The following is a 19484-nucleotide window of genomic DNA, read 5'->3' as shown; positions in this document are numbered from 1 at the left end:
ATGGATTTTTGTATATTGATCCAGATTTGGGTTTGTTTTTGTTATACTGTATGTTTCTACTCTTGCTTGGGATATTGTGTTTAAGCAGCTCATTTAAAAATATAGTGTATAAACTCTAGAACTACAACTGTGGAGACTCCAGGGGACCAAACTAGGCCCTCCATATATGGGAGACAGTCGTGAAACTTGGACTATCAAAGGGGCCCTGGCAGTAGGACCACAATACAAACCTGGTACATGAGCTAGCTTGTTGGAGCCCATTCTTATATTTTTGGTTGGGAGCCTAGCCTTTAACGGCTGAGCTATCCCTCCAGCCCTGGAGCCCATTCTTTAGGGTTTGATGTCATGCTCAGTGACAGTACGACCATGATGTAATCCGGGTACATGACCTAGCTTGTTGGAACCCATTGCCTATGGTGGGATGCCATGATCAGTCTTGATGCATAGGAGAGGGGTCTGTGCCAGACTGTTGACTCCTCGTGGGCACCCTTACCCATGAGGAGGAGTGGACTAGGGGTGGGCAAGGGGGAGGCAAGGAAAGGTGGGAGGAGGCAAGGGGAGGTGAGAGGAGGGGTGGGAGGGAGAATTGTGGTTGAAATGTAAAATGAAATCAAAACATAAAAAATGGAAAAAATATAATAGTTAAAAATATAAGTTAATAATTAATCATCTATAATAGTCACCCATATCTATCAAACTTATTTCTAAGTATACAAAACAATCCTTTTCTATACTGTGAATATGTATTACTCTCATTGGCCAGTAGCTGGGCAGGAAGTTAGGTGGGAACACCAAACTGAGAAAGATGGGAAGAAGGAAGGCAAAGTCAGGAGACACCAGCTAGCCTCCAGGGAAGTAGGACTTAGAGAAAATGAGGTAGCAAGCCATGAGCCATGTGGCAAAGCATAGATAAGAAATATGGGTTAGTCTAAGTATAAGAGTTAGCTAGTAATAAGCCTGAGCTATCGGCCAAACATTTATAATTCATATTCAGCCTCTAAGTCAGTTATTTGGAACCAGGTGGTCAGGATAGGAAACGTCCGTTTACAGCTGTCTTTACAAAGAATGTGAGTTTGGTTCTCAGCACCTATATGGTGGCTCACAACCATCTGTAACTTCAGTTCCAGGGCATCTTCAACACTGTCTTCTGGCCTCTGTGGGCATCAGGCACACATGAGGTGCACATACATACGTGCAGGCAAAACCCTCATATATATAACATAATGCTTTTTTAAAAGTTAAAAAGGGCCAAGTGGTGGTGGCGCACGCCTTTAATCCTGGCAGAGGCAGACAGATCTTTGAGTTCAAGGCTAGTCTGGTCTATAGAGTAAGTTCCGGGACAGCCAGGGCTACACAGAGAAGCCCTATCTCCAATAACAAAAAAAAAAAAAAAAGAAGAAGAAGAAGAATGAGGAACTACCAATACATTCTCAGGTAAAAGAACACAAGAATTGTTTCATATTCCTTAAAGAATGGCCAAAGAAACAAAGGAGATGGGTTGGTCGGTAAAGTGCCAGCCACATAAGCATTTAGACCTGCCCTGCGTTTAGATCCCCAGAACTGTATACCAGGACTGGTATAGGCAGAGACAAGTGGCTCCCTGAAGCTTCAGCCAGACTCTTGTCCCCAAAGAAATAAAGAAGAGTGATCAAAGAAAGACACCCCATATATAGTTCTGGCCTCCAAATCCACATGCATACATATGTACACACATTAACTGGTACAAACACTGCAGGTGCAATATAGTACACACACACATGCCAAAGGAAGTTTTCTACCCAAAACTCTTTATTATACAGTGCAAGATGAGACTTCAGAGTATCAGAAGGAAGGAGGAGGAAGAAGTTTGAGTGAATGTGGCCAGTCTTCACTCCTGCTTTCTAGTGAGCTGAAGGTCTGTAGCTCTTGTGATACGGTTCTCTAGAGAAGATAAAGCAGCTAAGATGACCAGATCAGGAGTGGGAGAAGGCAAAGGAAGGTGCGCGCTCTGCCCGTTGTTCCACTCTGTGAGTTGTGATGAGTGTGCACTGTACTCCAGAGCACTCCGTGACAATGCTGCAATAGCCAGAGGAAAGCCAATCAAAAATAGCTTTTTTTTGCATAGTGAACAAACTGGAAATGGCCCCATCTTATTGGGAAAACAGAATGATCCAGTCAGCCTATGGGAAGCTGCCCATCAATCAGGAGTCACCTCATGGCAGCCAGATGTGTCCTCAGGGACACCAGAGGTTCCTACCATGTGATTTCTGTGTGTTTCTACATGTTCACTATTCTTCAAATAACAAGTGGCAGCCATAGGAGTCAGGGTGTGTATAAAAGGCAGCATTCAGGTGAACATGGCTCTGTCCTGTCTGTGTGTGTATCTGTGATTATCACAGAAAGTTTAACTCAAAAACCGAGCAGTGGTGCAGTAGGATAGTTGTACAGTTGTGGGCATGGCAAGGGCTCAGTAGTTGCTCAGCACCACGTGCACCCCATTGTTTACTTCATTCTCTCTTTTAACCTGTTGCCTCCTCTGGGTCTCCGGGTCTCCTGTATTCCAAATTGGGGTCACCCTGACCTGCACAACTGTAAACTGAAGCAAAGGAGACACCTCTGGGTGTGAAGCCCAGGTGTCTTCCGTGTGCTGGGTCTCTCTGCCTCAACACTGGATCTGAGCACTCTGTGGCAGGGGATGAGCCAGCAGGGCAGGACTGGTCCTGTCACAGGAAAGAGCAGGCTTCCCCCAGCACCTTCTCTAGGACGTGCATACGTGGAGGTAGGCTTTATGACATCTTGGGGTCAATTCTGGTCATCCTGTTCTTTCATGACCTTTTCCAGTTGGTTCAAGTTACTTGAGACTCAGAACTTGCTCTGATGGCACTATTTTGTCTTCTTTTTTTCTGGTCCCGGGGATAGATCCTTGCATCCCAAAGCACTGAGCTGTGCCTAATAGCAAAACTTATCAAGAAAATGGCTGCTGCCTGCCGCTTCTTTGTTGGGGGGGGGTGCGTTTCGAAACAGGATTTCTCTGTGTATCCCTGGCTGGCTGTCCTGAAACTTGCTTTTTATACCAGGCTGGTCTCAAACTCAGAGATCCACCTGCCTCCATCTCCCAAGTGCTGAGATTAAAGGCATGCGCCACCACCACCCTACCTTTTTTTAACTTTTAAAATTGTATGTGTATGAGTGTTTTGCCTACATGTGTGCCACATTAAGTGCTTATGGAGGTCAGTGAGGGCATCAGATCACCTGGAATCATAGTTATAGATAGTTGTGAACGGCCATGTGGGTACTGAGGAGCAAGTGCTCTTAACCAATGAGCCATCTCTCTAGCCTCAGGAAAATGGTTTCTAATTCAGTATTTTTTTTTTTCTCACTTGTGTTAACATCGGTGTCTTAGATCAGGATGATCTTGAAAAGCAGTAATTGGCTTTCTTTTCCAGCTGATTTCTGAGGAAGGAGTGAACAGTCTGAATGTCAAGGAATTGCAGGCAGCATGTCGAGCACGAGGCATGCGAGCCCTTGGCGTCACAGAAGACCGTTTGAAGGACCAACTGAATCAGGTATGTGGCCTTAGTGCTTAGTGGCTTGGGGCAGATTTGTAGCTTTCTCCTCCGTTAGGAATTATCTACCTTTGCTCCAGACCAGCACAGGCCCGAGTGTGTGTGTGTGTGTGTGTGTCTGTGTGTCTGTGTCTGTGTGTCTGTCTGTGTGTGTCTGTATCTGTGTCTATGTGACTCTGTGTGTGTCTGTGTGTGTTTTCAAACTAGAAAAGCCCTAAGGTTGGGGTATGTCCTGAGTGGTATGTGTAAGGCCCAGAATTCTATCCTTAACACTGCATGGGAGTACACACATAACACACACACCTGAGCATGATGGTACAGAAGGATCCTGACACAGAAGGATCACTGAGTTTGAGGGCAACCTGGCTTTAGTGTAAGACCCTGTCTCAGAACAAACAGAGAGAAAGAAAGGTCAGTTGATGGACTGGTAGCCTAGCACGCACAGGGCCCTGGGTTGGATCTCTAGTACCATCTGATGGTTGAACACATCTGTAATCCTGGCACTCAAGATGTGGAAGCAGGACAGTCAGATTTTTTTTTTTTTTTTTTTTTTTTTGGTTTTACGAGACAGGGTTTCTCTGTATTGTTTTTGAGGCTATCGGTCCAGCCTGGCCTCGAACTCACAGAGATCCGCCTGCCTCTGCCTCCCGAGTGCTGGGATTAAAGGCGTGCACCACCACTGCCCGGCTGACAGTCAGAAAGTTAAGACCACGTTCAGCTAAAGACCAAGTTTTGGGACACCCTCCCAACTTGACTGGGTTTGCGTCCACGCTCTCAGCTACCCTGTACTGGCCCTCTGTGAGTATGTGGCACTGTACCTTGCCTCAGCTTAAGGTTCCCGACGCAGTAGTCCCAGTACAGGTCTGTGGAAGTGGGTGGTGACCTTTCATATCAGAAGGCTTAGTAGACGGGAGATACGAGCTTGGTCTTCCTCCTTCTCAGCGTCACACCTGGGCGCCCTTGGCAGTTGTTCACCTGCCACTTCCCATGTGCTCTTCACATGTGGCCACGGATGAGTGAGCACCCACTTTCCCATTAAACACATTTCTGCAACCTTTTCTTACCATTTATCTTCCAGGGCCTTCTCATCACATAGGTAGGCTACCAGCACAGACCTAAAGGGTGTGTACATTGTCGAACCAGAGAATCAAGGTCTCAGTCATCTGACCTCTGCCTTTCTTCTGCTGCTCAGCCTTTTCATACATTCTTAGCATTTCTTCTTCTTCTTTTATGTGTATCAGTGTTCTGCCTACATGTATGTATATGATCATATGCATGCCTGGTGACCTTGGAGGTTAAGAGAAGATGTTGGATCACCTGGAACTAGAGTTACAGATAGTTGTAAGCATCCATGTATGTGTTAGGAATAGAACCCAGGTCCTCTACAAGAACAACTGCTCTTAACAGCTAAACTGTCTCTCTAGCCCCTCTTCTCATCTTCGGCCCTGTGTTCAATGTGTGCACAAAAGATAACAGCTTTTTCTGTCCACTTGAAAGATTGTCTTGATGTCACTAAGGTATCCTGATGGCACAGAGCCTGTGGCATGCCTGTATGTGAGTGTGAACTCGTTTTATGTTCTTGTTGGAGGTGAGAGGACAACTATCAGGAACCTTGTGGGATCTGGGAATCAAACTCAAGTTGTCAAGTCTATAAATAAATGTCTCAAGCCAGATGTGGTGTAGCACGCCTTTAATCTCAGCACTCAGGAAGGCAGAGGCAAGTGGATCCCTGAGTTTTCGGCCTGGTCTACAGAGTGAGTTCCAGGACAGCCATGCTACACAGGGAAACTCTGTCTTGGGGGTGGGGGATGATGTCTCTACCTGCTAAGCCATCTTGCCAGCCTTCAGTTTGATCTTAGCATAGTGTTTGGGGTTCAGCTAGAGGTTGCACATACGTATGCTAGGCAAACCCTGTGTCACTGAGCTACAGCCGCCGCCCTCTAAAAGTTTTGTTTGTTGTGTGAGTCCAGGTCTCACTCTGTAGCTCTGGGTATCCTAGGCTCACATGTAGCTTAGAACTCAGAGCAGAGACCCACCTGCTCCTGCCTCCTGAGTGCTGAGATTAAAGATAATGTGCCACCACATACTGCCTGCCCTTCAAATTTTTAAAAAGAACAATATTTCTAGATAAGATCTCCTATATGACCAGTCTGATCTTGAATTTCTAGGTATCCTGCATCTAAATTTTTTTTATTTATATCTAAACACTTGGGCCAGTACGGTGGATCTGTGAGTAAGGGTGCTTGTCTCCAAGTTTGACAACCTGAGTTTGATTCCCAGAACCCATGTGATAGAAGGGGAGAGATGACTCCCAGAAGTCATTCTCTTGACTTCCTGGGCCTCTGTGCCATGTGCTGCTACCCCTCCCAAATAAGCAGGTGTAAATATATGAATAAAAACACAAAGGGTACAAATAGTATTGGGTATAAGTAATATATATGTATGGTACTCTAAGCATTTTTTTAAGTGTCAGGCTGTAATAGCCCATGCTGCCAGTAGATTGTATGATCCTTCTGCCTTAGCTAGTGTAAGAATTACAGTTATGCACCACCATCAGCCAGTGTACTAGCTTGTTTTTAAGCAAGTAACCATTCTCAAGGTACCTGGAACTGATGGTCAACTGTTCAGTTTACTAAGGTGTGTATGCTTTATGTTATATATATTGGATATTTTAATCTTTATTTTATGTGTATGGGTGTTACATGTATGTTTGCACACCTCGTGCATACAGGTCCCCATGGAGGTCAGAAAAGGGTGTCAGATCCCTCAGAACTAGAGTTACAAACATTTGTGAGCTGCCATGTAAATGCTAGAAACTGAACCCAGGCCCTTTGCAGGAGTAGCAAGTGCTCCTTCCAGCCTCTGAAAGTTAGAAATATCGTCTTTGGGAAATGTATTTTAGTGACTTAATGAACTATTTATTGAGTCATGTTTGCTGTGGTACCCAGACTCTATATCCCTCAATTAAGCCAAAGCCACAGAAGGGAACTCGGTGGCAATCTGTTACCTTGAGGCACTGGGACCGTGGGTCAGGCAAGGACAGCACGTCCAGTGAGTGTGTTTGATTCCAGTGGCTGGACTTGCACCTGCATCACGAGATCCCCACGTCACTGCTCATACTGTCCCGGGCCATGTACCTCCCAGACACCCTCTCACCTGCTGACCAGCTCAAGTCCACTTTGCAGACCCTTCCAGAAATCGTGGTATGTATTGTCAGAAGATCTTTTGACTCTTGATCTTTGTGGGCTTGGTACCCTCACCTCCACAGCTCTGGGATCCTCTCTACCTTGGCCTTCCTGTCTTCTTCACCAGCTCCTTGGTTTGTCTCCCTGCCCAGCCCTCTGTGTGGCACGTTGCAGGCATGACAGTGCTAAGGTAGCAAATCTGAATTGAGGTATTTGAGTTTTGCTCTGAAACTCAAAACAGTCCTGATGGGCGAGGAACCCTGGAAGCACCTCTAAACACTCAGGAGGCAACGCCCATCAGTGAACTCTGTTGTTTTGTATGAAGCCCAGGTGGGAACATTGCTCAGACAGAGGTAAGGGCATCGTAGGTCTGACGCCTCAGGCTCGCTAGCAATGGCCTTCTTTCTCTTTCCCTCCAAGGCCAAGGAAGCTCAGGTGAAAGTGGCAGAGGTGGAAGGCGAGCAAGTAGACAACAAGGCAAAGCTGGAGGCCACACTGCAGGAAGAGGCTGCCATCCAGCAGGAGCAACTGGAAGAGCTGCAGAGGGCTGCTAAGGCGGTGGTAAGCAGCCTGCACTGACTGACTCCGTGGGACCCACGGCTGTCCCACTCAAGTTTCCTAGAGCCTGTCTTATGCCGTGTATATGGTCCTCAGTCCTATCCTGTCTTCGCCTGTAGGGGTCAGAGTGGTACAAAGACACAGGAGTGCTTGACTGTAGAGCTATAGCTCTCAGGGACAGTGCAATAGAAGACAAGATGTTCTATCTATCTGGTCACCATTGGCATAGGAGCGGCTGACTTAGCGCCCAAGCAGGAGTCACCAAGGGACCACCTTCTCAGGGTTGTTTTCCTAAGACTTGCTGACTCCCCATAACTGTGCTCACTTCTTGGCCCTATGGTCTCAAAAGCAATTGCCTAAGTTATTCATGCACATCTCTTCACCCAGACTCCGTTCTGGAGATGGGCTGCGTGTTCTGACTCAATCTGTTGAGCTTCAGGTGGCCTGCTCATCCTGGGGCAGGGGAACTACTGCTGCTGGGTGATCTGTGGGTCTTCTTTATCACTTAGTAAAATATTCCAAGTGTGACCCATCAGTAGTATATGCAGAGTGTGGAACCAAAGCCTGGTGACCAAGGTGACCGTGTAGTACTGCTTACATTTCAGAAGGACATCCAACCAGAAGTAGTAGAAGCCACCATTCCTGGGAAGCCAGGGGCCGAGCTTCAGCCCGAAGTGCCTGATGTGATGATCCTGTCCTCAGAGACACTGAAGGATACGGCGCCTGTGCTGGAAGGTTTGAAGGTGAGCTGTACGTGACCAGGGGAGGAATGAAGCTGGGCTGTGGGTTCCTTAGCTTCTAAAGAAGTCTTGCTGGGCAGGGCATCCTCTTACCCTCCAACCAGTCCACACTTCAGACCCTCCCAGAGGTCATGGTATGTACTGTTGGGAAACCCCATTGACTCATTCACTTTGTGGGTAGAGGGGTCACCTCCACAACTATGGAGCCCCTCCAGGGACACTTTTACTCCCTGGTGAGATGAAGTAGTGGCCTTAGGGGTATGAGAAGCTTAGAGCCTGTGACACTAAGATAAGGCTGTCAGGCTACTCATGGGTTTCTAGGCCCTTGTCCTTCTGTTGGTCAGTGGGAGGGGAAATGAAGGCTGGGCCTTCAAAGCAGAACTTTCTCTGTAGAAGCCCACCCTGGTGTCATTTGCTTGGTGACTGAGGCTCCTTAAGAAATTCCTGTCAACTTGTTGTCAATAAATTAGACAGAACATGAAAAATCTTCTGAGTCCATCTGCCTGAGATGCTCCAGGGATATCCCACATAAAGGAGCAGATGTTCAAGTGTGGTGGGTGATGAAAACTCTTAAATGGATAGAGACAACTTGGTAGGTGAACAAGAAAGAGAAGGAGAGAGAGGGAAAGAGAGGGAGAGAACGCTAGATGAAAGCTGTGTGTTCAGGAAGGTCTCTGCCTGGGATCCTGTAGGATGGCAAAAGCCCTGTGTCTTGAAGGGAATGGATGATCAGGATCATATTCAGGGCTCAGAGAAAGGAGGTAAAACTTGCTCTTGATAAAAGCAGGAAGTGTGGAGGGCTGAGGCCTGGCAGCTGTCTTTAACAAATAATGGCCTTTGCAAGAAGGGGTGTGAAAGTTTCTGACCAGGGTCTGGTCACTGGAATTTTGGAGAAGACAGTGTGAGTGAGCCCAGCAGAGCCTAGTGGGTGCCTTTGAAGACTGGCCTGTGGGGAGCAGGCTGCTGCATGGCCCAAGAGACCCCAGAACAGACATGTGGTGTGGTCACAGCTAGAAGGTCATGGTAGTGACAGAGGTCATCCAAACCTGGACACAAGGTTGGTTCCCATACATTCCTGCAAGAAGCAGACTGTAGAGGCAGAGACAAATGATCCCTGGGGTTTAATGATCAGCCACCCTAGCTGAATTGGTAACCCCCAAGTTCTAGTCTAGACTCTGTCTCAAAAAATCAGGTGGAGGATGGAGACATGGCTCAGTAGTTACACTTCTCTTGTTCAAGTTCCGTTCCCAGCAGCCATATCTGATGGCTCACAACCACCTGTAACTCCAGCTGCAAGGGACCTGATAACCTCTCATCTCTCTGGGTACCTACACTTATGTGCACATTCCCACATACACACATACAATTAAAATGTTAATTTTCTTTAAAGAACTCTCAGATGTAGCATAGTAGCTCATGCCTTTAATCCCAGTACTCAGGAGGCATCGACATACATATATAAATAACAAATTAATAAATAAGCCTCTCACAACTTAATAAATAAGACAAATAATTTTTTAAATTGTCAATACTGAGCCAGATGGTACAGGTTTGTAATTATGGCTACTCGATAGGCTAACACAGGAGATTCACAAGTTCAAGGACAGCCTGGACGATTTAAATAAAAATAAAATAGCACAGCTTAAAGAAATGCCTTGGAGGTCAAGAACACTGGCTGTTCTTCTTTAAGACCTAGGTTTGCTTTTCAGCACCCACGTGGCAGCTCACAACTGTTGACTCCAGTCCCAGGGGACCCAGTGCCTTTTCTAGTCTCTTCAGGAACAAGACAGGCATGTGGTATACAGATATACATGTAGGCAAAACATACACATAAAAATAAATGCTTTTTTAAAAAATGTAAAATAGGGCCAAGGATGTGATTCAATAGTGCTTGTATAGCATGCTCAGGGTCCTAGGTTCAGTGCCCAGTACTGGGAAAAAAAAAAAATGTGACCTTCCATCTAGTATTGGAGAGGGTGTGGAGGGCCTAGATCACTTTGGAAACACTTTGATCACTTTGATAGTTTTCTAAAGCATCAAACTCATACCCTATGATCAGCTGCACTGCTGCTGGGCATTGCATACCAATGGTTATGCACAGACAGACATTCACAACAACTGTCATTGTAGTCACTGAAAGCCAATAGGAAGGAAAAAGTTGTGCTTTGATGTTGCTATCCCCATTAGAAATATTTTACCATTGGATGCCAAAATAAGTGAGTTGGTCAAAGAGGCAGAGTTGGTTCCTCTCCTATAAAGTTCTAGAAAACGGGCTGGAGAGATGGCTCAGAGGTTAAAAGCCCTCTTCTGACCTGCAGGCATACATGCACACAGAACAGTGTATATATAATAAATAAATGGATTGCTAAATTAAAAAGTTCTAGCCAGGTTTTGGTGGCTCATGCCTTTAATCCCAGCATTCAGAGGCAGAGGCAAGTGGATCTTTGTGAGTTTGAGACCAGCCTGGTCTACAAGAGCTAGTTCCAGGACAGCCTCCAAAACAATACAGAGAAACCCTGTCTCGAAAAACCAGAGAGAGAGAGGGAGAGGGAGAGAGAGAGAGAGAGGGAGAGAGGGAGAGAGGGAGAGGAGAGAGAGAGGGAGAGAGGGAGAGGAGAGAGAGAGAGACAGGAGGCAGGTCAGTCTTGCCTGGGGATGGGATTCTGGGGAATGTAAGGGAGCATTTGGGGATAAGTAGGTGCTTACTCTGGTGCCTATGGGATGAGTGTGTTGTGACACAGTGCACCAGGGAGACACAGAGAGAGTTGTCACAGCCAGCATAGCCCAGAGCTGAGCTCCAGCTCCCTTGAGGCTGTCCTCAGGTGGTTGCCAGAGCACTTGGTGTGAGCAGAGAGGCTCTCAACATTAACGACAGAAGCCATTTGTTCCCTTGACTTGGGCTTATCTTCTTACTCATTTCTTACAGGGAGAAGAGATAACCAAGGAGGAAATTGACATCCTCAGTGATGCCTGCTCTAAGATAAAGGAACAGAAGAAGTCCCTGACCAAGGAGAAGGAGGAGCTGGAGCTGCTGAAAGAGGATGTCCAGGACTACAGTGAGGTGGGTGAGCAGACGATGCAGGCGTATAGACCATTGCAGGGAGCCCGCCCTTCATGAGCTTCTCAGAGCCCACTGACACTCAGAGGGTGGGTAAAATACAGCTTTGTCAGACCCCAAAACTTCAACCAACACTCCTGTCATGTATGTAACAAGGTGACCAGAGAGAATTTGGAAAGAAAAGTCAAATGGAAAATAAAATTTGACTTGTGATATAGTTGGGCAGTAGAGCACAAGGCCTAGCATATACAAGCCTCTAGCTTAGAGTCCTAGCACCAAAAAAGAACATGAGTTTATCCCAAAGCTTCGCCATAGTGATTCTAATTGGGCTACTTTATAGGTAAATGACACCCTTGTTAGTGCTAAGTAGACAGTGATAGCACGGTATCTGCACCCCAGTGTCTGTCACATGCACCCCAGTGTCACATGCATAGTTTGGCCACTTGACACATGAAACCTACTTTCATAGTGCTCCCCAAGGGACTTCTTTCTTTTATCTAGTGACCATTCCTCCCTCTCTCTCCCTTTCTTCTTCCCTTCCCTCCCTTTCTTTCTTTCATAGTGCTGGATTGATCCCAGGGTCTTGTGCATGCTAGACAAGCATTGTGCCACTAACTGCATCCTCAGCCCCAACAGACACTTTTCTAAATCTGAGCTAACAGTGCTATTATTCCCATGCTGTTGGGCAAGTAATGATTTGGAGATTGCTAAAAAAAAATCAGTTTGCTATTTCTCATCTTCCCTACGGTAGGGTAGCTAGCTGTACGACTTCTCCATCAGAAACCACATTTGTCACCAGATAGACAAGACAGTGCCTCATTCTACTCTGCTCTTACCCTGTCCCTGTCGTTCCTGCTCCATGTAAAGAAAGAAGGTGCTTAGTATTCCTTGAACCTTTGTTTATCCTTTTTGATTTCATTTATTTTTATTTCACATGCATCGGTGCATTTGCCTGCATATATGTCTGTATAAGGGTGTCAGATCCCCTGGAGCTGGAGTTACAGACAGTTGTGAGCTGTCGTGTGGGTGCTAGCAATTGAACCTGAGCCCTCTGGAAGAACAACCAGTGATCTTAACCACTGAGCCATCTCCCTGGCCCCTATATGTTTATTCTTTAGTGACTACAAATGAAGTTGATATTCAGAATAGATTTTTTCCCCTCTAATACCAAAAAAAAAAAAATTGAGCTTACAAAAATACAGGTGAACTGCTAAACCAAAAAATTAATAAAAACAAATTTGCATAGTAAACATAAGATCTTCTAATTTTCAGCCAAGCAGTGGTGGTGCACACCTTTAATCCCAGCACTTGGAAGGCAGGGCAGGAGGATCTCTGTGAGTTTGAGACCAGCCTGGTCTACAAGAGCTAGTTCCAGGACAGCCTCCAAAACAATACAGAGAAACCCTGTCTCAAAATAAAACAAAAAACAGATTCTTCTGAGACTGAATTCTTTCATTTGGTTTTTGTTTTGTGGTGTTAGGGAATCAAACAGGATCTTGTGCATAGTAGGAAGCATTGTACCACTGAACCACAATCCAGCACAGATTCATAATTTAATTTCTTTGTCAAGCTGAAACTAATATAGAGTCCTCCCTCTTTTTTTGATACAAACTTTTAAAAATTAGGACTTACAGGAGATCAAAAAGGAGCTTTCAAAGACGGGTGATGAGAACTACATCGAAGAATCCAAAGCTAGCAAGAGGCTGACAAAGCGAGTCCAGCAGATGATCGGGCAGATTGATGGCCTAATTGCACAGCTGGAGACGAGTCAACAGAATGGCAATCTGGGCCCCCAGGAGAGATCTCCAGCAGGGTAAGTGAGCCGTGAGCCTATTCTAGCATGGCCTGCAGCTGGCAGGTGCTTTTGCTGGGATCCAGCTCCAAAGCATATCATTCTCTGGCCTGCCCATCCCACCTAGTGCTCAGGAGCAGCCAGGATCTTCTTTCTCTTTCCTTCACAGCTCAGATCTCCTCCCTGCCTGTGTCCCCTGACCTGTCTTTCCTCTCTTTCCATGGTGCCATCCCCTTGCGCCTTGGTCTTAACCACACTTGGCTCTCTCTGCTTCCTCTCAGTCACACCGCTGTGAGCAGTTTGCCTTCTGTGGCCCAGCTGTGAGTGATCCTGACCTAGACTCTACAATGAGGGCAGGTGGCTGTAGCTGGGCTCTGCTTCTGCTCCAGACCCTGTACCTAGAGGCCCTTGACAAACACAAGCCTAAGGACCTATGGTGCTCTCCACTCTGGGGATGTGCACATGTATGTGGGTGCCCATGGAATCCAAAAGAAGGTGTCAGATCCCTCAGAGCTGGAATTACAGACAACTGTGAGCCATCCAACATGGGTTCTGGGAACTGAGCTCAGGTCTTCTGCAAGAGCAGTAAGCGCTCTTAACCACTGAGCTTTCTCTCTGGCCTCAAGATTTTTTCTTTCAGTTTTATGTGTATGTATGTATGGTATATGTGAGTATGATGTTTGTATATGTGATGTGTGCTTATGTGCACATGGAGGCTGTCAGCCTGCAAGCCCATGCATGACCTTCCTGCCTCTGCCCCCACCCAAAAGAACAGGGGTTAGACAAACAGGTGACTACTCCCAGCTTTTTACATGGGTTCTGAGGACTCCGGTCCTTGTGCACTACGAGCACTGATGTTTTCTATTAGTCTCCATGCTGGCCTTGCATCCTAAAGGGAAAGAGCCTGAGGATCTCACTGTGGGAGGAGTGCCAGTTCATGCATGTGGGTAAGGCATGAGGCTGAGCACCTGGCCAATATCACATGCAGTCTACACTCCCCAGGGAGAGTGTCATCAGTGTCAGTGAGCTCATCAGCGCCATGAAGCAAATCAAGCACATTCCAGAACACAAGCTGATCAGTTTGGCCTCAGCCCTGGATGAAAATAAGGACGGCAATATCAACATCGATGACCTTGTTAAGGTGGGTCTCAATGAGGAATGAGCCAGGCGGGCTGGCCTGGCTGCTTTTCTGCTTTAGGGCCCAAGGGTTTGGGGAGGGCCTGCTTATTCAGAGCCTTAAGACTCTCAGGAAGGCACTAGAGAGATGGCTCAGCAGTTAAGAGACTGGCTGCTCTTGCAGAGGATCAGGGTCCAGTTCCCAGCACCCACATGGCAGCCCACAACTGTCTGTATCTCCAGCTCCAAGGGGATCTGGCACCCTCACACAGACATGCATGCAGATAAAACACCAATGCACATAAAATAAATACATCTTTTGGGTTTTTGGTTTTTTTTCTTTTAAAGACTGTATCAGGAGGTTGGGTCTGCAGGCCCAAGTGTCTCAGCCCTTTGCTGTCATTTGAAATCATACTGGAATTAAGAAGTTATAAAATGGCCTGCAGGCAGAATACTGTATACCTAATGAATAAATAAATCTTAAAGAAAAGTCATAAAAGTTATAGACATAATGGTGAGATAAAAAATGAGTCTCTGCCCTGCCACAGGCCCACTCCAGCATGTCTCCTTGTTCTGTTTCTACATGTACCATAGTATCCTGCATCCCTATTAGATCTGGGGAACAGGGTGAACACACCTGCCAGGACCCTTTTGGGAACTGCTGAGACCCGAGAGACTGAGTGGGTAGAGAGCATGTAGGGATAGTGGCTAAGCTCCGGGTACATCGGCCCACAAGTTGCAAGTCAGGGGACTTCTGGATTCCAGCCTGAAAATTATCATGGGCCTACTTAAATCATAAGTCATGTTTTTGAGGGGGAAAAAATTGCCTTCATGGTTCTCAGCACACCTGGCAAGTTAGTGATTTTTCTAGATAGAGCCAGAAATACTGGCTAATTACCTTTAGTTCCATTTCAAAAAAAGACACTATCAAACATCCATGCTGAGCATTTTCCACACTCTCCCCTCGGTCTTCATGACAGGAGCAGATATACCCCAATGCCTACCCTCTTGCTGCAACAGGGAAGTCACATTCAGGCCAGGTACTAGGTCTCCAGCAATATGGCAGGGCCATGCTGGCTGGAATAGGGACTTGATGCCACAGTCTTGCTATGAAGTACATGGCCTTGGGGGTCTGAGACTCAGTACCAGAGCAGCAGGAGGAACCCAGGCACCCATAGCATGCAGTGAAGTGGCAGTTGCCTGGCTCAGAGGAGCCAAGCCCTACTTCCCCGAGCTGTCCCCTGGGATGCAGAGGCAGAGCACCTCCTAAGCCCCCCTCTCCTGTGTGCGTAGGTAATCGACTTGGTGGACAAAGAAGATGTTCAGATCTCCACCACCCAGGTAGCCGAAATTGTGGCCACATTAGAGAAGGAAGAAAAGATTGAAGAAAAGGAAAAGGCCAAGGAAAAGGCTGAGAAAGAGGCCGCAGAAGTGAAGAATTAAAACTGCCTGGCTTTTGGCCCCACGGGGTCTGCCTTCATCATGCTACACCAACCACAGTGGGGTGACACAAGAGTGATTGCTTTGAGGGGATTCTTAGTGGCAAATCTAATATTTTGTCTGGAATAAATCAGAAGCTTCCATAATCAAGCAATTTTTAATTTTCATCATTCCATGAAGATTCAGTCAGGCTGAAGCCTTAGAGCCCTCTGGGTGATTGTGTCTGGACTCATGTCATGGTGTGGTACTAAATAGCCCTAACCGTTGGGTTAAGGGTACAGCCACAAGTAGGATCATAGCCTTACACTGACCCTAGCTCCAAAGGTAGCTTGGGCCAGCTAGGTAGGAAGGCATTTCCCTATGTATGTCCTTACTTGCTCAGGGTCTGACCAAGCCTGTCCCTTGAGAGGAGAGTGAGAACCACCTGTGTGGAGCCAAGTGGCTGTGCCTGCCTTTCCTCAGAGGCCTTGGGATAGGAACTAGAGAGACACAAATGCAGACCTCCTCTGCTCTGAAGACACTGGAGTCCGTCTAGGAACTTGAAACGCAGTGTACACAGATCTGTATGCTCACACCTCTACAGTTGTGTCTTAACTACTGGTCCCCGACAGCAGTGTCTGTCTTGTGTGGATTTTGAAGCATGTTGACTGGAATATTCTCAATTTACCATTGATCTCCACCTAACTCTTTAACTGACTAGTACTGAATTTCCACACATGACCATCCGCCTAGTTCATGAGTAATACCTTAATTAGTGAGTGACACACACTGAAGAAGCCTTTGAAACTGACATCTTTTCTACTGGGCAATCCACATTGCTGAGTCGGCTTCAGGGACGGAGCTGACATCTGCATCCTGAATATACCTGGGGTTCTATGTGGCTCTTAACATAAAATTTAAATCCTATCACAGGACAGTGGCCAAGATGGGCTTCACAAGGGTGTCTCAGCGTGTTGCAGACTCAAGCTTCTTTAGCACAAATGCTCATGGCTGTGCTCCTGCCACCAAGCAGTGAGGAAGTAGTCCTGTGGTACCTCAGAGCTTTCAGCCTAGTGTTCTCTGTCTGCTAATGGCTCACTGGCACCCCTCTGAGGAGAGCCTGCACTAGCTCAGAGTCCAGAGCTCTTTGCTTAGTGGCCAGCAACCTTTCTTATTTGGAGATGGCTCCTTGATCAGGCCAGAGTGGGGTATCCTGTGGCCTCACCCCCACCCTCCCAGTGTAACTCCATCCTAGGAGCACAGAGAGCAAGATCTTGAGTTCAGCTTGGGCAATTAGCAAGACTGTCCAGAAAAAAAAAAAAAAACCTGTCTTGGGACTCCAGACAGGATTTGGAAGATGTACAGAGGAGCAACTAGAATGGAACCTTCTCAGTTTCTTGAAACTTTTGTCTTAAAGGAAGCACGTGATGCTAACAAGAGTAAGATAATTCTCACATGTAAACCTGTTCAGAATTAGCAGTGGAAGGAGCCTAGTAAATGTATGGTCACATCTGTGAACCCTGGTGTACCCAGCAGCCTAGTTCCAGCTGTCAGTGTATACTTCTGAGAACAAGATTGTGGTTGTCAAATGTGTCCCCACAGTGGAGGGTCTGTCCAATAAGCAGCATTCTGGAGCCGGTCCTGTGTCTACCTATTGTCTTTATCCTTATTGTATTACTGGGCACTGTCAGTGACCCTGTGTTAGCTGTTGCTGGCTTAGGTATTTTCTGCTGTCCTGCTACTCTAGACTCTGCCCTCACAGGTCACCATGTCCCTGGAAGTGTGGGTTCACCCTGTGAGGTTGTCCGGCCTTAGCACACACATGTGCTTGAGGGTCTAGCAGTGGGTGCTTGCTTTGGTTTTTGGAACTATCTCCACATCTGCTTGTTTCATTGCTTGACTTTAGTACAGCTGGGTCAGGGTTAGAAATGGCAACCTTCAGTGGTGGTGGCGAACACCTTTAATCCCAGCACTCCAGAGGCAGAGACAGGTTGATCTCTGGGTTCAAGGGCAGCCTGGTCTAAAGAGCATGTTCCAGGACAGCCAGGGCTATACAGAGAAACCCTGTCTTTCTTAAACTACCACACCACCACCACCTCCTCCTCCCAAAAAGAAAAAGAACTACCAGGCTCATGACTGAGGACTGTAAATGAGCTCAGTATTTGGAAGCTGGCTGTGTTCAACTGTCGTAACTGCTGTGTACCTCAGTGCTTGCCCAGGGGGCAGATGTCCACACCTGTTAAATGAAGCTAGGGTTTATGACACAGGTATCTTGTGTTCTCTCCATTCTGAACCACCTCTGACACAGGACTTGGGAAGTTGGAGTCTGAAATCCAGGCTCCTTTTGGACTGTCAGCATAAATAAGGGCACCATGCAGTTCTGAAAACATCCTCATAGCCTTAGGCTGTGTCTCCTGGGACCATAGTAGAGGAACAAGTTCTGTATCCTCTTGTGACTTCCAGGGATCCCAGAGCCTCCAGCTGTGTCACATTTAAACATCTTCCATGTCCATGTAACAGCCCAAAGGGATACTTCTGAGTCCTGAGCAATCTGACTAGCCAAGAAATGGAAGGGAAGCTCAGGCCACCCTAAGCTAATGACTGTGCTGTGGGCACCAGGTGTGCTCAGATTTTAGAGGGACTTTGCCTTCCCCTCAGCCCTCAGTGAGTGCCAGCTCACCTTCAGGGGCTTGAGCCTTGGTTCCAGGCTCTTGCCTTGTGGGACCTATCTGAGGAGATCTGTACCCCTCACCCTGGTACAGCCCTGGTTTGTGGAGTCTGACAAGCAAGTATTTCTTAAGACTACAGGCTGACAGGGCCCTGTGAGACTGGCAGGCTGCCTGGAATGATGTTCTCTAAACAACTTGATGTAAGGAGGTGACTGAATAAAGTGCCACTGTTGACTTGTCTGCTGTGTAATGGTTTGTCTAGCTTAGTAGTTCTGACACCTAACCATGCTCTCCCAGCCTGCAGAGCCCTTTGGATGGCCTCAAAACTTGTTACCTCACAGCCCCACATTGTGCCTGTACAGGGTGGGCAGGAACTGGGACATTGGCTGAGTTCCAGGGAAGTAGAGCCTGTGCCCACACTAAGTGTCCTACTCAGTCTCTTGGACAGAATCCAGCCACAGGGGCATGTAGGAAGCAATAGACCCCGAGGAGGCAGCTTCCTAAGTCCCACCTTGATGCTTACTGTGGGGTGGCTCAGCTGGGAGGAGGGTCTGAGCAGCACAGTAAAGGTATAGTATCCATCCCCTGGTCTTCCCAGGACACTAGCCTGTAGCCATTCTTGGCTTCTTCTAGAATGCTTACGATTATATTGGTCCCCAGGATCAAAAGGTACAAGTTGCAGGGCAAGAGTAGGAACTGCTTGAGGGTGGGGACAGCCATTCAAAGGGCACAGCAAACATTCATATTTAGTAAGTAGAAATCCATTCCCCAAGTGACTTGAGGAAAGAGCCTTATATGCCAAGGAGTCGGTGTATGATTGTGCCCAATTCTCTCATTGGGAAAACAGGGTATTTGACACACAGAATCAGTTTTCTGACCTTCTTGGGAAGACAATTCCTTTTTAAAGATTTGTTTTGCTGCAAGTATGTATTGTACCATGTGCATGCCTACTACCCACAGAGACCAGAAGAGGTTGTCATACCCCTGGAACTGGAGTTGGTAGTTACTACCATCACGTAAGGTTAGGAATAAAAGCCAAGTCCTCAGAGCAGCAATTACTCAACTAAATCACTGAGCCATCTCTCCAGCCCAGAGAATAATTCTTGCTACTGGTCCTCAGACCACTGAGGACACAGTTACATGCCAGTGGATAAGCAGGAGTGTTCTGGGAGACAGCCTGTCCCTGATGCTAGCCAGAGCTAGCCAGGAAACCATCCATCACCACTGCCTCCCATATCCAAAAGGCAACAGTCAGATAGAGAGATTCCTCGAGAGGAGACTAGACACAGCAGGAGGAACCTGGGCTCAGTTAAGACATAGATTTGAATGCAAATCCAATGCTTGGTGGCAGAAGCCACTCACAGTTTGCTCTTTGGGCAGTGGTCACCCAGTAGATTCTGGC

The 19484-nt window shown here is 47.0% G+C and overlaps 1 protein-coding gene across 1 annotated transcript in view; it reads left to right on the top strand.

Annotated features, from left to right (window-relative positions):
* Letm1 (leucine zipper and EF-hand containing transmembrane protein 1) overlaps nucleotides 1-18322 on the top strand; it is a 41098-nt gene extending 22776 nt beyond the window's left edge. The window contains exons 7-14 of the mRNA XM_040746902.1: nucleotides 3426-3545; nucleotides 6617-6748; nucleotides 7151-7291; nucleotides 7894-8031; nucleotides 10955-11089; nucleotides 12712-12899; nucleotides 13881-14019; nucleotides 15288-18322. Coding sequence (XP_040602836.1) covers nucleotides 3426-3545; nucleotides 6617-6748; nucleotides 7151-7291; nucleotides 7894-8031; nucleotides 10955-11089; nucleotides 12712-12899; nucleotides 13881-14019; nucleotides 15288-15437 — 1143 coding nt within the window. The 3' untranslated portion in view covers nucleotides 15438-18322. The remainder of the gene's footprint in view (nucleotides 1-3425; nucleotides 3546-6616; nucleotides 6749-7150; nucleotides 7292-7893; nucleotides 8032-10954; nucleotides 11090-12711; nucleotides 12900-13880; nucleotides 14020-15287) is intronic.
* Nucleotides 18323-19484: the final 1162 nt, after the last annotated feature.

This window comes from Mesocricetus auratus, unplaced genomic scaffold (assembly GCF_017639785.1).
Source record: "Mesocricetus auratus isolate SY011 unplaced genomic scaffold, BCM_Maur_2.0 Super-Scaffold_100006, whole genome shotgun sequence".
Lineage (NCBI taxonomy): Eukaryota > Metazoa > Chordata > Mammalia > Rodentia > Cricetidae > Mesocricetus > Mesocricetus auratus.
The sequence above is the reverse complement of the archived record's forward strand: the minus strand, read 5'-3'. Positions and strand labels throughout refer to the sequence as shown.